The sequence below is a fragment of the Culex quinquefasciatus genome, chromosome 1 (assembly GCF_015732765.1).
Source record: "Culex quinquefasciatus strain JHB chromosome 1, VPISU_Cqui_1.0_pri_paternal, whole genome shotgun sequence".
Lineage (NCBI taxonomy): Eukaryota > Metazoa > Arthropoda > Insecta > Diptera > Culicidae > Culex > Culex quinquefasciatus.
This window is the reverse complement of record NC_051861.1, coordinates 70383796-70402424: the sequence shown is the minus strand read 5'-3', so window position 1 is coordinate 70402424 and position 18629 is coordinate 70383796. Positions and strand designations below refer to the sequence as shown.

Here is an 18629-nt window from a genome sequence, read left to right as displayed (position 1 = left end):
TAATAATTTAATAATTTAATAATTTAATAATTTAATAATTTAATAATTTAATAATTTAATAATTTAATAATTTAATAATTTAATAATTTAATAATTTAATAATTTAATAATTTAATAATTTAATAATTTAATAATTTAATAATTTAATAATTTAATAATTTAATAATTTAATAATTTAATAATTTAATAATTTAATAATTTAATAATTTAATAATTTAATAATTTAATAATTTAATAATTTAATAATTTAATAATTTAATAATTTAATAATTTAATAATTTAATAATTTAATAATTTAATAATTTAATAATTTAATAATTTAATAATTTAATAATTTAATAATTTAATAATTTAATAATTTAATAATTTAATAATTTAATAATTTAATAATTTAATAATTTAATAATTTAATAATTTAATAATTTAATAATTTAATAATTTAATAATTTAATAATTTAATAATTTAATAATTTAATAATTTAATAATTTAATAATTTAATAATTTAATAATTTAATAATTTAATAATTTAATAATTTAATAATTTAATAATTTAATAATTTAATAATTTAATAATTTAATAATTTAATAATTTAATAATTTAATAATTTAATAATTTAATAATTTAATAATTTAATAATTTAATAATTTAATAATTTAATAATTTAATAATTTAATAATTTAATAATTTAATAATTTAATAATTTAATAATTTAATAATTTAATAATTAAATAATTTAATAATTTGATAATTTAATAATTTAATAATTTAATAATTTAATAATTTAATAATTTAATAATTTAATAATTTAATAATTTAATAATTTAATAATTTAATAATTTCATAATTTCATAATTTCATAATTTCATTATTTCATAATTTCATAATTTCATAATTTCATAATTTGATAACTTAAGAACTTTCTTAAAACATTAAAAATTAACAAAAAAATCAATTGTAATATTTTCGTAATTTTTCAATTGAATAATTCGTACTTTTTTAAGTGTTTTGAGTCGGTAAGTTAATATATTTTCCTTTGTAATTTGAAAGAATTTCTATTGTTCTCAATTATTTTGTATATCAAAATTGCTATCCGCGCGAAATCCGCGCCTGAGCAAAATTAGTCAGCAAATCCGCGCCAGATCCGCGCGATACGCGCCATCCGCGCCGTCCGTAACAACCCTGTGTATCGATTTACTTTTTTTTTTATATCGAAGACATTCTCCACGAGAGATCAGAGAAAAAGGAATAACCAGAAATCAGAGATTGACAACATGAGAGTCGATTATAATTTAAACATGTTTGTTTACGTACTGTCATCGAAACTACCAAAGCTGGTATTATCCAGCAAAAGCCCACAACAAAGCAACTTTTCAATGCTTCTTGCATTTGATTGTTCCGGGTTAAGCCGATCGAAAATGTGACGAATCTGAAAACATAAAAATATCAATTAGTTGGCTGTTGAAAAACATCTACAGTACTTGTTCGCCAACTGGGCTGAACGAAAAATTACGAGGGGACCACCGATGCATAATATTTTCCTGATAAAACATAAAAACAAAAGTTACTCAATTTAATTTACAATGCTTGCTTTTCATATTTCTTAAATTGTGACTAGAAATTAATTAAATGTTTGAAAAATGTGTTTGTATTTATTGAAAATGATTTATGCATCCATTAACCCCTCGGTCATTTCGGTTTGTTTTGGTTTTTTGGCGTTTGTCTGCTATTGCCCAGTTATCGAGCGCCCAGTTACCGAACAACTACTGTACAACAAAATACTCACAACAATTCCTTGAAAACTCAACAAATGGGGAAACATTTGCAAGATATTAGACACACGATTGGGACCTTGTTTGTTCACAAGGAATAAGAACAATTCTTCGCATTGTTCCATGCCGCTTTGGATCTCGTCACAGTTTGCGTTGCAGGCTCGCATACTAGCTATCTCTCTAGCCGGTTGAATCAAATCTGTCGGCTCATCGGCAACATTTTTTAGCTTCCGTTTTTTCTGCTTCCGGTCATCGTCGTCAATCTTTGTTTGCAAGTAGTGACAATGCGATTGAATTAAACCCGTATGGCAACCACGATCACTACCCCCGTTTTTGTTAAAGAAATAAGCCTAAAAAAAGAACATTTTTGGAACTTTTTTACTTAGCATGAACTCATAAATGTAAAATAAGAAAATTGTCAAATTTGGTGTTGATTTTGTGCAATCAAGTCAATCTAAGTCATAATATTTTTCAACTTATAATATCATACCTCAGGTGGTTCATTTTCATTCTGACGCAAACTCGCCAAAAAAGGAAAGGCTTTGATAAATTTCCTGGCCAATTCTTGCTTGTCGTTCACAGTAGGGTACCTAAAACAATTATGTGTAAAATTAACTTGAGATGGTATGAGCGAGAATTTTTTATATAGAGAAAAAAAGCAAATATCTTAAATCTCCATTAAATCTCGGGTTAGTTTGCAATAGGTCCTAAGCGCCTTTTGTAAACAATCTGGACAATAGACTAATAACAATAATGCGTACTTACAGATTGTTAGAAAAAAAATGTTCAACCAAACGTCGGTTCATGGTACGTAATTTATTCGAGTCCGGAATTTCAAGTTTGTCCAAAATTTTTACAATGGAGTTGCATGAATTTGCAAGTAAAATTGAACGACATTCCGCTTTGTGAGGGTTTGATGTCTATAAATAAAGAACAAAGTACAATAATGATCACCGTTTTACTAACAACACTTTTTTTACCTCTCCGCATGACACATTCATTGAGCAATCCGGGCTTAAAGTTTCGTCTAATGCTCGGCTCGATGACTGGTCTAAATCCTGACGAGACGTCTCGCCCAGATCGTCATTCATTTTTTTAATTATTTTTAAAATTTTTTTTTGAAGTCCAGCTTCGATGATACCCATTTTGATACAATCAGATTCGTCAAATTCAAGCAGGAGCTCATCTGTCCATTTGTGAGCTGATTAAAACATGAAAACTTATTTTATTAATACTTCATTTACTCTTCTATACGTAGAAAGATTCATAGAAATTAGGATATGGCACGGTAACAAAGAGTTATCTGAGGCCGATCTCACTCACATTAGCACGCGAATTGTTTTGAAGGCCGATACAAAATTTAACCTCAATCTTTTTAGAGTACCTAGCTAACTCTATGGATTAGAATTTATGTAACCTGAATAGATACAAAATCTTCGTACAGTCACCACACACGTTGCTTTTGTTTGTTTTGTAGTTTGTAGTTTGTTTAGACAAGCTATAAGAGCTTGAGAACAAAAGTTACCTGGGAAAAATAAAAATCTTCGAAAACAGTTAGGTAGTACAGGGTTAACACACTCAAACCCCGTTGTCAAACTAATGTCAACTACACAGAAAAAAAATGAGGGTAATATTCATCAGAAAATGGTGACAGATTTTGTAGCAAAAAATATGATTAATTTTAACCCAGAAAATGATGAATTTTCATCAGTTTTTGATGAATATTCATCAGGTTCACATTTTTACACATTTTTTATGTAATATTACACAAATAAAGAGGTAATATTCAACCTACCAAATTTTCAACATTCCAAAATTCAACATTTTTTTCTGTGTATTGTCAAACGAACGGAGTCACTTTTAGTTTGACACCTCTTTTACACGGAGTTCACACATACTACCAAACTTTGACCAACCAACGAGGTACAAACTAAAAAAGTGTCAAACGAAAAAGTGACCAACCACCGGGGGTTGAGTGTAAATCGTTGGGAAAACCATGGTAACATGCATGTAGTTTTGGTGCTCCGTGATGCAAATAAAAACTTGTGGTTTTGTTGAAATATGACAAAACAATTGATTTAATTCAAAAGACAAATTTTAGTCGTCGTTGTACTTAAGACTTATATAGTAGTATTCACTGTCAGTATTATCTAATGTCCACAAAGTATATGTTTTCCTAGTAAGAATTTTATCTTCTGACACTCGTATTACATTGATCGATTTAGTAACTTTGTAAGCAAATAATAATCTGTCAAAATCTACAACATTTAGCTCCTGTATAACAAAAAGTAAACCTTCTGTGTTTCGTATTACATACAATAAAATTCCATAATAATTTCCATTTGGTTTTTGGTATTTAAGAACATATCCTGGTCGGAAACGTGTGCTATTTATCGTCAAATTTTCTACTACTGTAACCATTTCCGGCTGATCGAGCAAAATTAAGGCAGTATCAATTATATCTTTTCTAATTTTAGATTCTTTCAGTATAACTGGAATGTCTATTTCATAACTATGATTTATAATTGAATTTGCTTGTTTAAGAGATTCTCTCTTTGTTAGACTGTATGTTGGATTCTTAAAATTTCGCATTGTTTTTGCCTGTGCTTTTGAATCTTTAAACTTCGCTTCAAACAGTAAGCAACTATTGTTACAAACTGGTCCACTTTCCTCACAAATGCGAGCATAGTGGGCAATGTGGTGGACTTTGTTAATTGCTTTTAGCGAAGGAAAACATTTTTTGAATGCTTCATGGAAATCTAACAAAACTTTTTTAAAGTCTGACACCAAAGTATTGGTCATCTTATTAGAAAAAGATAAAAAACAAATTTGAAGAAGTGATCCAATTAATTCGCTAGTTTCAGCATTTAAAACATCAGCAAATAAAAATGGAAAAATCCTCAGCAACAACCAGTTCTGTGAGGCACTCTGGACAAGTTTTGCTTTGCCATTTAAATGGCTTGTAGAGAAATTTGACGTTGGTTTGTCTGCGACTTCAGTTGGACCATAGTTGAATTCAGAAATACGCTTATTAATATCGGTATCGCTGAAAGTTGCACTTATTGCTGACTTCAAAATTAGTTTAATTACCAGTGGGACCACGCCCTCCAAAAGATCGTGCATTGGATCCATTCCGAAATTGACTGGCCATCTAAAATATTCTAACGCATGCAGAGCACATTTTTCTTTGATTCCACATGATTTTGCAGTGATCACTTTACTTTGTACCTGACCTAATTCACGCTCTACAGTTTCCACACTCCTAAGCTCTTGTTCACCTAACATCCCGGAATGCATTTGCGGCCGACTAATCTCACAGATCCTACAAAATTTATTCGCTGAAGCCGAAAGTAATCCAAAAATATCGTGTACTGCGGCAGTGTCACCCAAAATACTGACCAAAACAGCTCGTAAAGTAAATATATTTTGTCCTAAACTCATACGTACCCCGTCTGCACTTTCTAACTTTTTCAAGTCGCTTATTAACGGTTCCAACAATTTTGTGTATCCGTACGATTTAACATATTTTGAATTTATCATCATCAGCAAATAAATTCGATCAAGAGAAGAATTAATCTTTGAGTTAAAATTTTGCACTTTAAAGTAAACATTTGTGAGCTTGTTTTTAGACTTCCTAGACCCTAGAGGGTTGCAATATTCTCCCTCGTCTAAATGAATTGACAAACGGATAGCGTTTGGGAAACGTTGCAAAAATGGATGTACTAAAAATTGATTAGCATCTTTATAAGATTGATTTATCCCATCTGACCTACGCTGCTCCTCCGCTACCATATTGCGCGCCTCAGAATTTGAGAATATAAGCTTTAATGTATCTATAATCGACAAATAGTGGATACTATCCGTTTCAGTAACAGTTTTTTTTGCTCTCAAATCGTCTTTGAACATCTGATAAAATTTTCTCTTACCACTTGCATTGACTAAAACGTTCTGCGTTTTTGTACGTTTTCCTAGGATTATTGTTTCAGGTTCTGGTATGCAACAATCTGATTTTACAGCTAAATATGTTACGTTGGTGGTTGCTTCGCTCACAGCTGTTGACAGGTCAGGTATATATAGAGAATTAATAAAATCGACTGTTTCATCGCTGAATGGAATGTTTTTTCAATAAGAAATTTTTAACCAGACACATGGTGTGCTTTTGACTATTGTTCAAAATTTTTGAAAACCCACCTATGAAAGCTTGCAGCTTACTTTCAGGCAGCGAGACATCGCATCTTAAGTTTGTTATAAGTTCTGAAATGATGCTGGAGGTTTGTTCGAGGGAAACGTTTTCGCAATCATAGAAATGCGGGTTTGTCAATCCCGTTATAGCTATTTCCATGTCGGCTTCGTTTGCATTGAGCTCATCAACTGAAGGATCTTCGATGATATTTTCATTTTGTTGTGCAGGCTGGAGGTCTCTTCGAGGATGATTTTGTTTTATGTGCGTTTTCAGAGCACTAAAAAACCAATACTGTTGCCCACAAATAGAACATTGAATCTGCGACGGAAGCTTTGAGCTAGAAGGCATTCTATGATCTTTTACGTGGTGTTCCTTCAGTTCATCAACATAGCCATCTATTTGTTTTTCACATCCTTGAATACCACATTTCAGTCCTGTATAAAGCAATAAAATACAGACGTAAATCTATTTGATTTAGTAACGTTCCAGTTAACCAGTAACCAGTTTAGTAAAATATAATCAAACTTTATACATAAGCTCATGCGCCCAACTAGCCAAATCATTAAAAGACTTTAGAAAACAATTCACATTTTAATTGATAGATTTGCATATTAGCCAACACATGCCATATTTTTTTTTAATTTGTATTTCCTTTCCCATGCAAAACAACGAATCAGTTTACAGTTTTAATACTGACGCGAAAACTTTTCATTCACATTATTATTGTTATTAGTTGGCGGGGTAAGGTTTCCATGCAGTTTGTTTTTTTAGCTTGGGTGGTTGCAATTCAATTCAAATCGGTGTTATTGGTGAATAATCAAGATACAATAAGTATTTTTACAGTTCATAACAGAGTTCTGGAGTTCCTTTCAGCTGTGTGTTGCATCATAATCCATTTTGGAACAAATATTACTTTCACTAAGTCACTAACAATAGTAAGAAAAAAAACTTACGGCTGCGCTCGTACTTCGCTGAGGAGGGTGGGACTCTGCTGCTTTCTTCTTACTCTTTTCCTGCTCCTCGAGGTAGGACTTGCACGCGACGCATCCGCGGTAATTACCGGTATGGTAGCCGTCACAGTTCGCGCACTTTACGCGCGACTTAGTTTGTTCTGCGTTTTCCCCAAGTCCGCCTTTCGTGGCAGTGCGCACGCCTCCGATAGATGTGACTCACCGCATTTCATGCAGCGTGGCCGGAGGTTGCAGTTCCGCGAGTAAAACCGCCAGTTTACCCAAAAACCGTCCAACGTCTTAGTCCGCCGCAGGTCTTGGATCTTGACGGTGTCGCGGTCGAAGTACAACAGGTATAGGGTGTGCGTACTCGTGACAGTTGTCTTTCGCGAGAGCACTTTTATATCTCGCGGCTTTATTCCGGCGTCCGGAAGGTGTTTCCTCAGATCGGAGACCGGACGGTCTTGATAACCCTGCAAGACGACCTTAACAGGGGGCTTCTCGGGGTTGAATGTGTAGAAGTTGAAGTTGCTACGATTCAATTCTTCAAGCACCAGGTCGAAATCCTTTCTGTTCAGTGTGATCACTTGCACTAACGACTTACCACTTTTCAGACAATATAAGAGGCCTTTCAGCAATTCGTCAACATCCTCCGCCAACGTGTCCAAAACAAAAATTTGAGGTGGTCATCGTTCCGTTGGAGAATTGTTCTTTTTTGACGTCGACACTTTTTTCCGTGCACGTCCGTCGTCGTCGGTTGTGCTACCGTCGGTGTTATTGTTATTGCTTTCATCGTCGCTCAGCATCTGGAACTTGTTCCTGCTGGGGATGTTGGCGGGTTTGCACTGGTGATCTCGGAACATATCCGGGATGTAGTAACTTTTTGTCGATTCCTTCTGCGCTCACGCTCCCCTGCGCAATGTCGGTCGACACGGCGTTGTTATGTTTACCTTTTTGCACACGGCCGGTTTTTCGAGGCCCAGGGTGACCATTCAAATCCCATTTTCAAATTCCCGACTTTTCCAGAAACTCAAATAATAGGCATTTGTTATCTCAAGAATGATTTCAAACAAAAATGTCTTAATAATAAAAGTAAATATCAGCCATAGAAAAAATAAATTAAAAGAATTTAAAAAAATAAAACCATAAACTATTTCCGTAAAAAAAAAAACAAACATAACAACAAACTTAAAACAAAAATGCTTTCAGAATGAAAGCACTCATTATTTTGATGCAGATTAGAAACATTATCAATAAGTCTTTGAAAAATATTCGAAAGCTTAAAAAAAAACTTTGCAAACGTATTGCTTTTGTTACTTTGTTTATACTGGAAATGGAAAAAGTTAAAAATATCTGAATTTAAAAAAAATCGTTTAAAAAGTGTTGAAATAAAACTTAGTAACCATTTTAATTTTTGTACATTTTGGTACATTATCCTACTTATTCGCAATTCACAATTTTTGTAAATTTTGATAAATTATCCTACTTATTTTGAACGAAATGTTTGGAGAGACAATTTAAACATATTTGCAATACTTCAACACTTTTTGGATTTTTTTTTTGCAATTTAAAGATTTTTTCATGTTTTCAAATCGCAAACATATTTTTCGAGAACGAACGCTTATTTAACTTTTCCGATGACTGAAAATCAAGTTTTATATGAAATAATTACTCATACTCACATACTTACAAAAAAAAAGTTCTAGAAAAACATTTGAAAAAAAGATATGACTTAAACAACTAAGTTAAACAATCAAAAATATTTGCTACAAAAAAAAAACATTGCCAAACTAAAGTTGAATTCTTTTATCAAAAATTCTATCAATTTTTTTTAAATAAGTATTTCATTACCTTTGTTGTTGTTTTGAGTTAGATGCTACGCAATGTTTGATAAACAAAAAATAATAAAAAATCTTTTGTTTCAGATCTGTGTCAAATGCATTCAATATTATTTACGTTTTTCACTAAGGCACTAATAATAGCCTTTATTCTCAAAAAGAAGTACTAAAATTTTAATTAAGTAACTAAAAAAGAATTGAGTGAATTTAATTTAATTTATACAAAATTATTCAAGAGTTAGAAAATAATGTTCTAACAGGTATGCTTGGGATTCCCGACTTTTCCGGACTTATTGACAAAAAATCACAAATACTCGACTTTTAGGCGGATTTTGGCGAATTCCCGACTTTTCACCGGTTTCACGACTTGAGTGGCCACCCTGAGGCCGCGGCCCTTAAGTTTACTAAGTACCTAACCTTATTCTTATTACTCATGTTACAGCTGTTACATTGTTAATGTACATTCCAACAACGTTAGTTTGGCATACAATACATTCCAGCATCTCCAGAAGTTACATGTTACATTCACGTGCCAATGATTAACATGCAAACTATCAGAAATATTTTAACTTACCAACGAATTTCGCCATCGTTTCAGCGTCCACATTTCTTGCCAGTTCTTGCATTTTGTACAATTGGGTGAGGGATCTCTAGAGATAGTCTAAAAATAGAACAAAATAAGTTCCAGAATAGTTCATACATCCCAGAATAGGTCATACCGGAATGGGACAGCGATCGGGGTCTCTCGCAGATGATGTACGATTTCGACGTGGGCACCGGGTCAGGGCAGATCGCGCACGGAGTTGACGGAACTTTCGCAGATCGTGGACCGCCTAGAAATAGAACAAATCAAGTTCCAGAATAGTTCATACATCCCAGAATAGGTCATACCAGAATGGGACAGCGATCGGGTCTCTCGCAGATGATGTACGATTTCGACGTGGGCACCGGGTCAGGGCAGATCGCGCACGGAGTTGACGGAACTTTCGCAGATCGTGGACCGCCTAGAAATAGAACAAATCAAGTTCCAGAATAGTTCATACATCCCAGAATAGGTCATACCAGAATGGGACAGCGATCGGGGTCTCTCGCAGATGATGGACGATTTCGACGTGGGCACCGGGTCAGGGCAGATCGCGCACGGAGTTGACGAAACTTTCGCAGATCGTGGACCGCCTAGAAATAGAACAAATCAAGTTCCAGAATAGTTCATACATCCCAGAATAGGTCATACCGGAATGGGACAGCGATCGGGGTCTCTCGCAGATGATGGACGATTTCGACGTGGGCACCGGGTCAGGGCAGATCGCGCACGGAGTTGACGGAACTTTCGCAGATCGTGGACCGCCTAGAAATAGAACAAATCAAGTTCCAGAATAGTTCATACATCCCAGAATAGGTCATACCGGAATGGGACAGCGATCGGGGTCTCTCGCAGATGATGGACGATTTCGACGTGGGCACCGGGTCAGGGCAGATCGCGCACGGAGTTGACGGAACTTTCGCAGATCGTGGACCGCCTAGAAATAGAACAAATCATGTTCCAGAATAGTTCATACATCCCAGAATAGGTCATACCGGAATGGGACAGCGATCGGGGTCTCTCGCAGATGATGTACGATTTCGACGTGGGCACCGGGTCAGGGCAGATCGCGCACGGAGTTGACGGAACTTTCGCAGATCGTGGACCGCCTAGAAATAGAACAAATCAAGTTCCAGAATAGTTCATACATCCCAGAATAGGTCATACCGGAATGGGACAGCGATCGGGGTCTCTCGCAGATGATGGACGATTTCGACGTGGGCACCGGGTCAGGGCAGATCGCGCACGGAGTTGACGGAACTTTCGCAGATCGTGGACCGCCTAGAAATAGAACAAATCAAGTTCCAGAATAGTTCATACATCCCAGAATAGGTCATACCGGAATGGGACAGCGATCGGGGTCTCTCGCAGATGATGGACGATTTCGACGTGGGCACCGGGTCAGGGCAGATCGCGCACGGAGTTGACGAAACTTTCGCAGATCGTGGACCGCCTAGAAATAGAACAAATCAAGTTTCAGAATAGTTCATACATCCCAGAATAGGTCATACCGGAATGGGACAGCGATCGGGGTCTCTCGCAGATGATGGACGATTTCGACGTACGCACCGGGTCAGGGCAGATCGCGCAGGAGGTCTCTCACAGATGGACGATTTCGACGTACGCACCGGGTCAGGGCAGATCGCGCAGGAGGGCGACCACGCACGGGGTTGACGGAACTTTCGCAGATCGTAGACCGCCTAGAAATAGAAAAAAATAAATTCCAGAATAGTTCATACATCCCAGAATAGGTCATACCGGAATGGAACAACGATCGGGGTCTCTCGCAGATGATGGACGATTTCGACGTGGGCACCGGGTCAGGGCAGATCGCGCAGGAGGTCTCTCGTAGATGGTGATAAAATCGATATGAAAGCAATGGATGATTCAGCGGACTACGATTGGGTTGAGTCCAACGCAGATGGCGAACGATTCCGACGTGCGGGCGGCCAAATCTTTGTTGAAATGCAGCGTGTTAGTCTCCTAATTAAGAAAAAAGTTTTATAAGTCTTCTCAACTTTGGCCAACAATCTGTCCACCGGTGGACCGATTCCCCGCAAAGATAGCATGCGGAACTGATCCCCCTTTGGACGAATTTCTTGGCCATGTTTTACAGAAGGAATCCTTCCACCGGTGGATCAGTTCCGCATTCCAACTTTGCGTGCAATCCGTCCACCGGTAAACCGTTTTCTTCTGCAAAAACTTGCCAAGATCTTGCCTTTTTGATCTTAGTGGGCAATCCGTCCAACCGCGAACCGATTATTTTCGGTCACCTCTTTAGGGATTGACAATCCGTCCGCTGCTGTATTTATGTTTCCCCAAAAAAAGACCGTCTCTTACCGAAATTGCAATCCGGAATTCCGGCTCCGATCCGACTTTCAGGTTCGTTCAATGTAAAATGACAGTTCAACATTTGACACGAAACATTTCAAAACGTTTGTGAAAATTTTGCTAAGTCTAAAATCACACTTTTGGGAGTTCGCTGATATGAACTTCTTTTTTGGTGATTTTTACACTTTTACAAGTTGGGGGTTTCGCACTTTTTTGAGTTCGCTTAAGCGAACTGTCAAAAGTGCGATTTCTGAACTCCCAAAAGTGCGATTTTCAGTAACCGTGTGCTGTATTTATGTTTCCCCAAAAAAGATCGTCTCTTACCTAAATTGCAATCCGGAATTCCGGCTCCGATCCGACTTTCAGGTTCGTTCAATGTAAAATGACAGTTCAACATTTGACACGAAACATTTCAAAACGTTTGTGAAAATTTTGCTAAGTCTAAAATCACACTTTTGGGAGTTCGCTGATATGAACTTCTTTTTTGGTGATTTTTACACTTTTACAAGTTGGGGGTTTCGCACTTTTTTGAGTTCGCTTAAGCGAACTGTCAAAAGTGCGATTTCTGAACTCCCAAAAGTGCGATTTTCAGTAACCGTGCAGTTTGTGCACTAAATTGGGAGGAATTCTGTTCTAATGAAGATTGTTAGGACGGTCACCGGACAACCAGAATGATTTGAGGCAATGGGGTTGGGACCACATTTATAGGATATTGGCCACACCCGGAGTGGCCAGTGCCCTGGGGAAGGTTTTACCAGGAGGACATTAATCGAACCATACGACTTGGGGCAAATCAAACCATCCACATTAACGACCCCCGGGTCTTTTGTGGTCTCTATTGCAAGTTTCTGCTCGAACCTAGGAGTCCGAAGGCTTGAATGGGGAGAGCACCCAAACCTCTTTTACTCCAAGGAACCTTCCACACCAGTGTTTGAACTGACGACCTTTGGATTGTGAGTCCAACCGCTGCCAGCGATTCCACCGGAGTAGGCTTGGTTTGGTGTGTTGTTTGTACTTATGGCATGGAGACGACTCCTACACCTGGAATGACTTAACAGCCTAACAACCAAGGCCGGGACCGACATTTTACTTCCTCATCCGATGGAAGGTTGCAGCAGATGGGAATCGAACCCAGAATCATCCGCTTACAAAGCGGACAGCGTAACCATTCGGCCACGCACTGCCACTTGGGGCAATATTGGTATCAAAATTCATGGTTTTTGAAACTGGTAATGAAAATGGCCTTTTAACCGGATTGACCACACCCGGAATGGCCAGTGCTCTCGGGAAGGTTCTACCGGGGGGACATTAATCGAACCATACGACTTGGGGCAATATGGGTATCAAAATTCAAGAGGAATTCTGTTCAAATGAAGATTGTTAGGACGGTCACCGGAAAACCAGAATGATTTGGGGCAATGGGGTTTGGGACCACATTTATAGGATATTGGCCACACCCGAAGTGGCCAGTGCCCTCGGGAAGTTTCTACCGGGGGTACATTTTCCGAACCATACGACTTGAGGCAATATGGGTATCAAAATTCATGGATGATACAGGACATGAAAATTACCATTTTGATTGTGATGGCCACAACCTAGAGTGGCCGGTTCCCTCTGGGAGGTCCTCCCGGTCCGAACCATAATTGTGTTGGCAACATGTTCGTGTTTTGGCGATTTATTTCCACAGAGATGCCAAAGATTGGAAACATTTATTTGGAATAATTAATTTAGGATTAAATAAATAGGCAATGATTTAAAAATATAAAATAAAAAAATAAAATAAAATAGTTTTTAAGGAGTTTTGTACAAAGTTCTTTGTCATATTGGTAATGTAGAATATAACCACCTGCACCTTTTTATCTCAAAAATCACACTGCATCGATTTTCGACACTCTATCGATTCAATATTCCAAAACATGCATTGGAAGTTATTTTTGGCACATTTAACGAGATTTAAATTCATTTAACCAAATTTATAAAGTTATTTGGTATAATTATAAGGTTTTGCCTTTCTTACTAAATAAAGGTATAGGTTTTAGTTTATGGCTGGACGTCATTTCCATCTTCGTAAATATTACGATACAGCATGAATTTTTATCTCAAAAATCACACGGCATCGATTTTCGACACTCTATCGATTCAATTTAACAGAACTCGTCTCCAACCCTCGAATTTTGAGAAAATATATTCCGTGGAGTTCGAGTGATGTCCGTGTGTGGTAAAATTTCGCAAAATGTTGTATCGCGAAGTCCTCGGCTCCCCTATTTTCGATTTTGTTTATTCCAAGTGCATTTGAAAGCTGGTATGCTGAACCCGGACCATTTTGAGGTCGAATTTTAAAATATCCATCATTTTTTCGGATGTGGCAAGACTTTTCAACAAATTACACAGTTTTCAAAAGAAAATATGGTCATTTTTTCCATTTTCATATCTTTTATTTATCTCAGCTCTACAACCTCCCAAATTTTCATCAAGATTCATAATTTGGTTCTGGAGTTAGAGGCGTTTGATTAACCTACCAAAAAAAAAATCAATAAAAAAAAAGGTAAACGCCCACCTTCACCAACATTTACATTACCTTCAACTTTTGCAACATTTAACTCAAGTTATCCAAAATATCGATCATCTTTTTAGAAAAATCGTTTAAATAAAATACCAGTCACAATTAATCACTACAAATCACCACGCATTATGATCGTTAGCAAAATTGCCACACTTTGCAATATAAAACATTTCTGAAAATGTTTGATTTTTCATTTTAAAAGCATTTAACCCTTAAAACTGCTCAAACTGTACGGGGGCTGTCATTCCGAACACCGCTGGAACAACAGCGAACCTAGCGGACGTCGTCGAATTCTTCAATACTTTCCCATAATATCGTGTAACTTACGTTACGACATTTTTAAGTTTAGTTTGTCGTATACTTTTCGAAAACCCCATAAAATCTAGTACTTTGTTCGGAAACTCAAAAAAAACAATTGACTGCGAACTGCAGAGAAGCGAGTCAGACGTGCGTCCCTCACACACCAAAAAGTGCTAAAAAGTGCAAAAAATGCCTCACGGCAAGAAAAAGAGTCGGTCGTCACCAGCAGGATCGGTAGATTTGAAGATGTTAAAGAATGCCGAAGCGCTACCTGCAAAGCAAGGCAGTTTAAGCAAGGACGCTCAAGATTCGTCTCGAAACCAGTTCGCTACCCTCCCTGTGGACGTAAGCGAGAAGGAAGAATTTTAACGACGGGAAAAGTTGCAACCCATTTTTGTGAAAACATCGTCATCGGATTCGGTGCGAAAGTGGCTGACCGGATTTATAAAATCTGGTGCTTTACAGCTTCCATTCGCTTGTGTGCTGATGAGCTCAAAATTCTGCTACCTACCAGAAAGGATTACAACTGAGCAATTCCAGCTCAAATCAGGATTTTCTAGTACTTTTGTACCCGACCCTCTCCGATTTCAATGAAACTTTGTAGACATGTTATCCTAGGCCTATATAAGTCATTTTTGTGTATATGGAGCCAATAGTACTCGAGAATAACATTTGAGAAGGGCGTAAGGTATTTAAATATTTTAGTATTTTGCAATTTTAAAATTACTGTATCTCGAAGCCGTTGCATCGTATCAAAAAGTGGTCAAAGACAAACTTGTAGGAAATTGGATGGGCTTTCTGATAAAAATACACTGAAACAAAAATACACCCCACTTTTATGTCATTTTTCAATTTTTAAGTTTAAAAGTTAAATTTGAAGGTGATGTCACGATTTTTTTCGCTCAAAATTTTTGAGGAAATACCCTAAGATGTTACCAAAAGACTGACGAAAAATGCAGGATGGTATGTCTCTCCTAAAAAAATACAAAAAATATTTACTAAAACTGTTTTTTTGAAAAGTGGTCTAAACGTCAACATTTTTAAAAACCGGTAGTGGGAATCGATTCCCAGATAATTTTACATAAAAGTCTCCATATTGACCATTGTCCTATGTCCAATCCTTGGGAAGATACAGCGGTTTTAAAAATAAAAATGTTGAAAAAACTGGATTTTTTGTGGTTTTTGGCATTTTCTATATGACAGACTTGGTTTTTCAGTCTCGTAAATATTTTTACCGGAAAGCTCGTCCAATTTCCCATAAGTTTGCCTTTGACAGCTTTTTGATTTATATCGTTTTTATATTTACGTAATCAAATTTACTATCCTGGTTTCTACCACACTGAAAAAAATATTCTATTTTCAGTTATAACCAATGTAATTAAGCTTATATCTGTAAGCCCTTACAACCAATTAAAATGCTTTGAAATGAAATTGAAATTGAAATGTTTTTTAGGTTATTTTTTTCATTTTTTACCCAAATGTATTCGATTCAATGCAAACATGTGAAACAATTTGAAATAAATAAATGGATGTGAACAGTTAATAAGAAAACGAAAAATATAACAAAGATGAAGAGCATTTAGCCATACCACTTAGAATGTAAATGAAATGGAATTATTATGAGAAAGTTCAATAAAGACATATTTAATTTAAAAAAAAAACATCAAAAACAACACCAATCAAGTATCGTTCAAAAAAAACATCAAAAACAACACCAAGCAAGTATGTTTGTCCTGTCGTTACACTTCTACGCATAATTGTCCCACCAAGTATTTTCTTTCACGGAATCATTAGTTATACGAAGCATTGAGTCTTGTTACATACTGTATAGCAAGAGGATCATAGAAAAGAGTGATAAACTATTAACTGGGGCGATTGGGGACCCAAAGGACCCACGGTACAATTATGCGTAGAAACACAGAAATCGATCGAAAAATTTCAATCGCGTTTTTCTCAGTTGCACTTTTTTGAACATGGGACAATTATGCGTATAACGGCAGTACAGTGCTTTATTCCTCACACTTTCTTAATCCTACACTGACCTGACCTTTCACTTCTTCTTCTTCTCCTCTCTTCGGGGCCCCGTCGTCGACCGCAGCATTCCAGCGACGTCGGTACTTCACCTTCCTCTTCAACCTCTGCTCTAACTTCTGCTACCAACTCTTCCTCAATTGGCGTGCGGCGTGGCCGCTTGCCCTCGCACGGGGTGGTACTGGCGCTCCGGCGCGATCGTCGATGGACCCGTTAACCGTCTCGTCCTGTCCTCCACCACCGATGGTTACGGCAGTGGCCTTCGGCATACCGTCGAGGGTATCCAGATTCCCGAACTAAGGCTGCGGTGACTCGGATGTAGCGCGAATCTCCGGTTGGTGCACTTGGCCGTAATGGCTATGCCAAAGCACAAGGGGTCCTGATGGGGAACGTTTGAGGTTAGGGATATCGTGACGATTGGGTTTTGGGGTTTGGTATAGGGGGGTCGTTTGAGTACTCGGGGAAGGCCATTGGCGTACCTGGCGTCCTCCACCGCGTGCTGGTCTACGACACTGCCGATGGACAAAAACCGTTGTCGTTACCAGGAGTTCCGCAGGAATCCATTCTGGGTTCAGCACTGTGGAACGGAATGTATGACAGAGTGTTGACATTGGGGCTACCCAACGGCGTAGAGATTGTTGGCTTTGCAGACGACATAGTGCTGACGGTAACCGGCGAAAATGTCGAGGAGGTCGAAATGCTGGCTATGGAGGCAATCGCAATGATCAAGAACTGGATGCTCGAGGTGATGCTGCGGATCGCTCACCACAATACGGAGATGATACTGGTTAGTATAACCACAAAAGGTGCAGCAGGCCCAGATACACGTTGGGGAACACGTAGTGCACTCGAAGAGAGCGCTCAAGTACCTCGGGGTGATGGTGGATGACCGGCTGAACTTCAACAGCCACGTCGATTACGCCTGCGAGAAGGCGGCTAAGGCGATCATGGCACTGTCGAGGATCATGCCGAACAACGCTGGACCTAGAAGCAGTAGGCGCCGTCTCTTGGCAAATGTCGCGACGTCCATACTTAGGTACGGCGGACCGGTATGGTGGACGGCTCTGGGGACGAAGCGAAATCGAGCGCTGCTCGACAGAACGCAGAGACTCATGGCCATGCACCCGCGTACAAGACCATCTCGTCGGAAGCAGTTGGTGTCATAGCCGGAATGATCACCATCGGAATCACACTGGAGGAGGACACCGTGTGCTACACCCGAAAAGGCACGAGAGGTATCCGGGAAGCCGCGAGAGCCGAATCACTGACAAGGTGGCAACGCGAGTGGGACACTACGGAGAAAGGCAGACGGAGGCATCGGCTGATCCCGTCGGTATCCGCGTGGAAGAGCAGAAGGCACGGAGATCTTACACAGTTCATGTCGGGCCATGGCTGCTTCAGGAAGTACCTGCACAGGTTCGGACATGCAGAGTCTCCTCTCTGCCCGGACTGCGTCGATTGCGAGGAAACACCGGAGCACGTGGTGTTCGGCTGCCCTCGCTTCGAGGCAACGCGAAGCGAAATGCTGGCCATTATACTCTCTTGATCAAGAATGATCTAACAGGACTACGGACCACTATGGGCCATCTCCATACAAACAGGCGGCCAAATTATTTTTTGCTTTTTAAATGTTTTTTCATACAAATTTGGGTAGTTGTATGGTATTGAAGTGATATACGTTGATTTTTATGACTTTTTATGTTTTTCAATAGTTGATTGTTTATAATAAATAGTCTTTTCATACATTTGCAAGTGCAACAGAATTGCGTATATATTGTATTGCAAGTTTATATTATTAAATTATGGATAAGCTAATACATCCCCACTTTAAGGACACAACCCCTCCCTCCTCTTTCTTTCACCCCCCCTTTCCTCTCCTCCTCCCCACCAACAAAATTTGGTTAAGCGTAATAAATTCATTTTAAGTCAAAAATTTATTATTTACCGCTGTGTGTTTCTTTTTGTGAGTCCATGCCATATAACTTGAGACCCCACCCTCCACCCTTACGGACATAAATTGCGAAAATTTTAATTGTTAAATCAAATAACAGTAAAATTAATTTTATTCAAAATATTAAT

At 37.9% G+C, this 18629-nt stretch overlaps 1 protein-coding gene across 1 annotated transcript; it reads right to left on the bottom strand.

Moving 5' to 3' along the window:
• Window positions 1-4619: 4619 nt before the first annotated feature.
• Window positions 4620-16819, bottom strand: LOC119770316 (vegetative cell wall protein gp1-like). The gene is made up of 12 exons (XM_038264980.1): window positions 16681-16819; window positions 10837-10923; window positions 10665-10778; window positions 10493-10606; window positions 10321-10434; window positions 10149-10262; window positions 9977-10090; window positions 9805-9918; window positions 9634-9746; window positions 9462-9575; window positions 9317-9403; window positions 4620-6388 (listed from the first exon to the last, which is right to left on the bottom strand). Exons 1-12 carry the CDS (start codon window positions 16817-16819, stop codon window positions 6383-6385), a joined length of 1230 nt encoding a protein of 409 aa, XP_038120908.1. The 3' UTR covers window positions 4620-6382.
• Window positions 16820-18629: the final 1810 nt, after the last annotated feature.

Excerpts from the sequence above, each read along its gene's own strand:
- LOC119770316 (XM_038264980.1), bottom strand. The coding sequence starts at position 16,819 with ATGCCGAAGGCCACTGCCGTAACCATCGGTGGTGGAGGACAGGACGAG. Across the intron at positions 10,607-10,664 it reads CCGATCGCTGTCCCATTCCG|GCGGTCCACGATCTGCGAAA; the intron begins GTATGACCTATT and ends TTCTATTTCTAG. Across the intron at positions 10,263-10,320 it reads CCGATCGCTGTCCCATTCCG|GCGGTCCACGATCTGCGAAA; the intron begins GTATGACCTATT and ends TTCTATTTCTAG.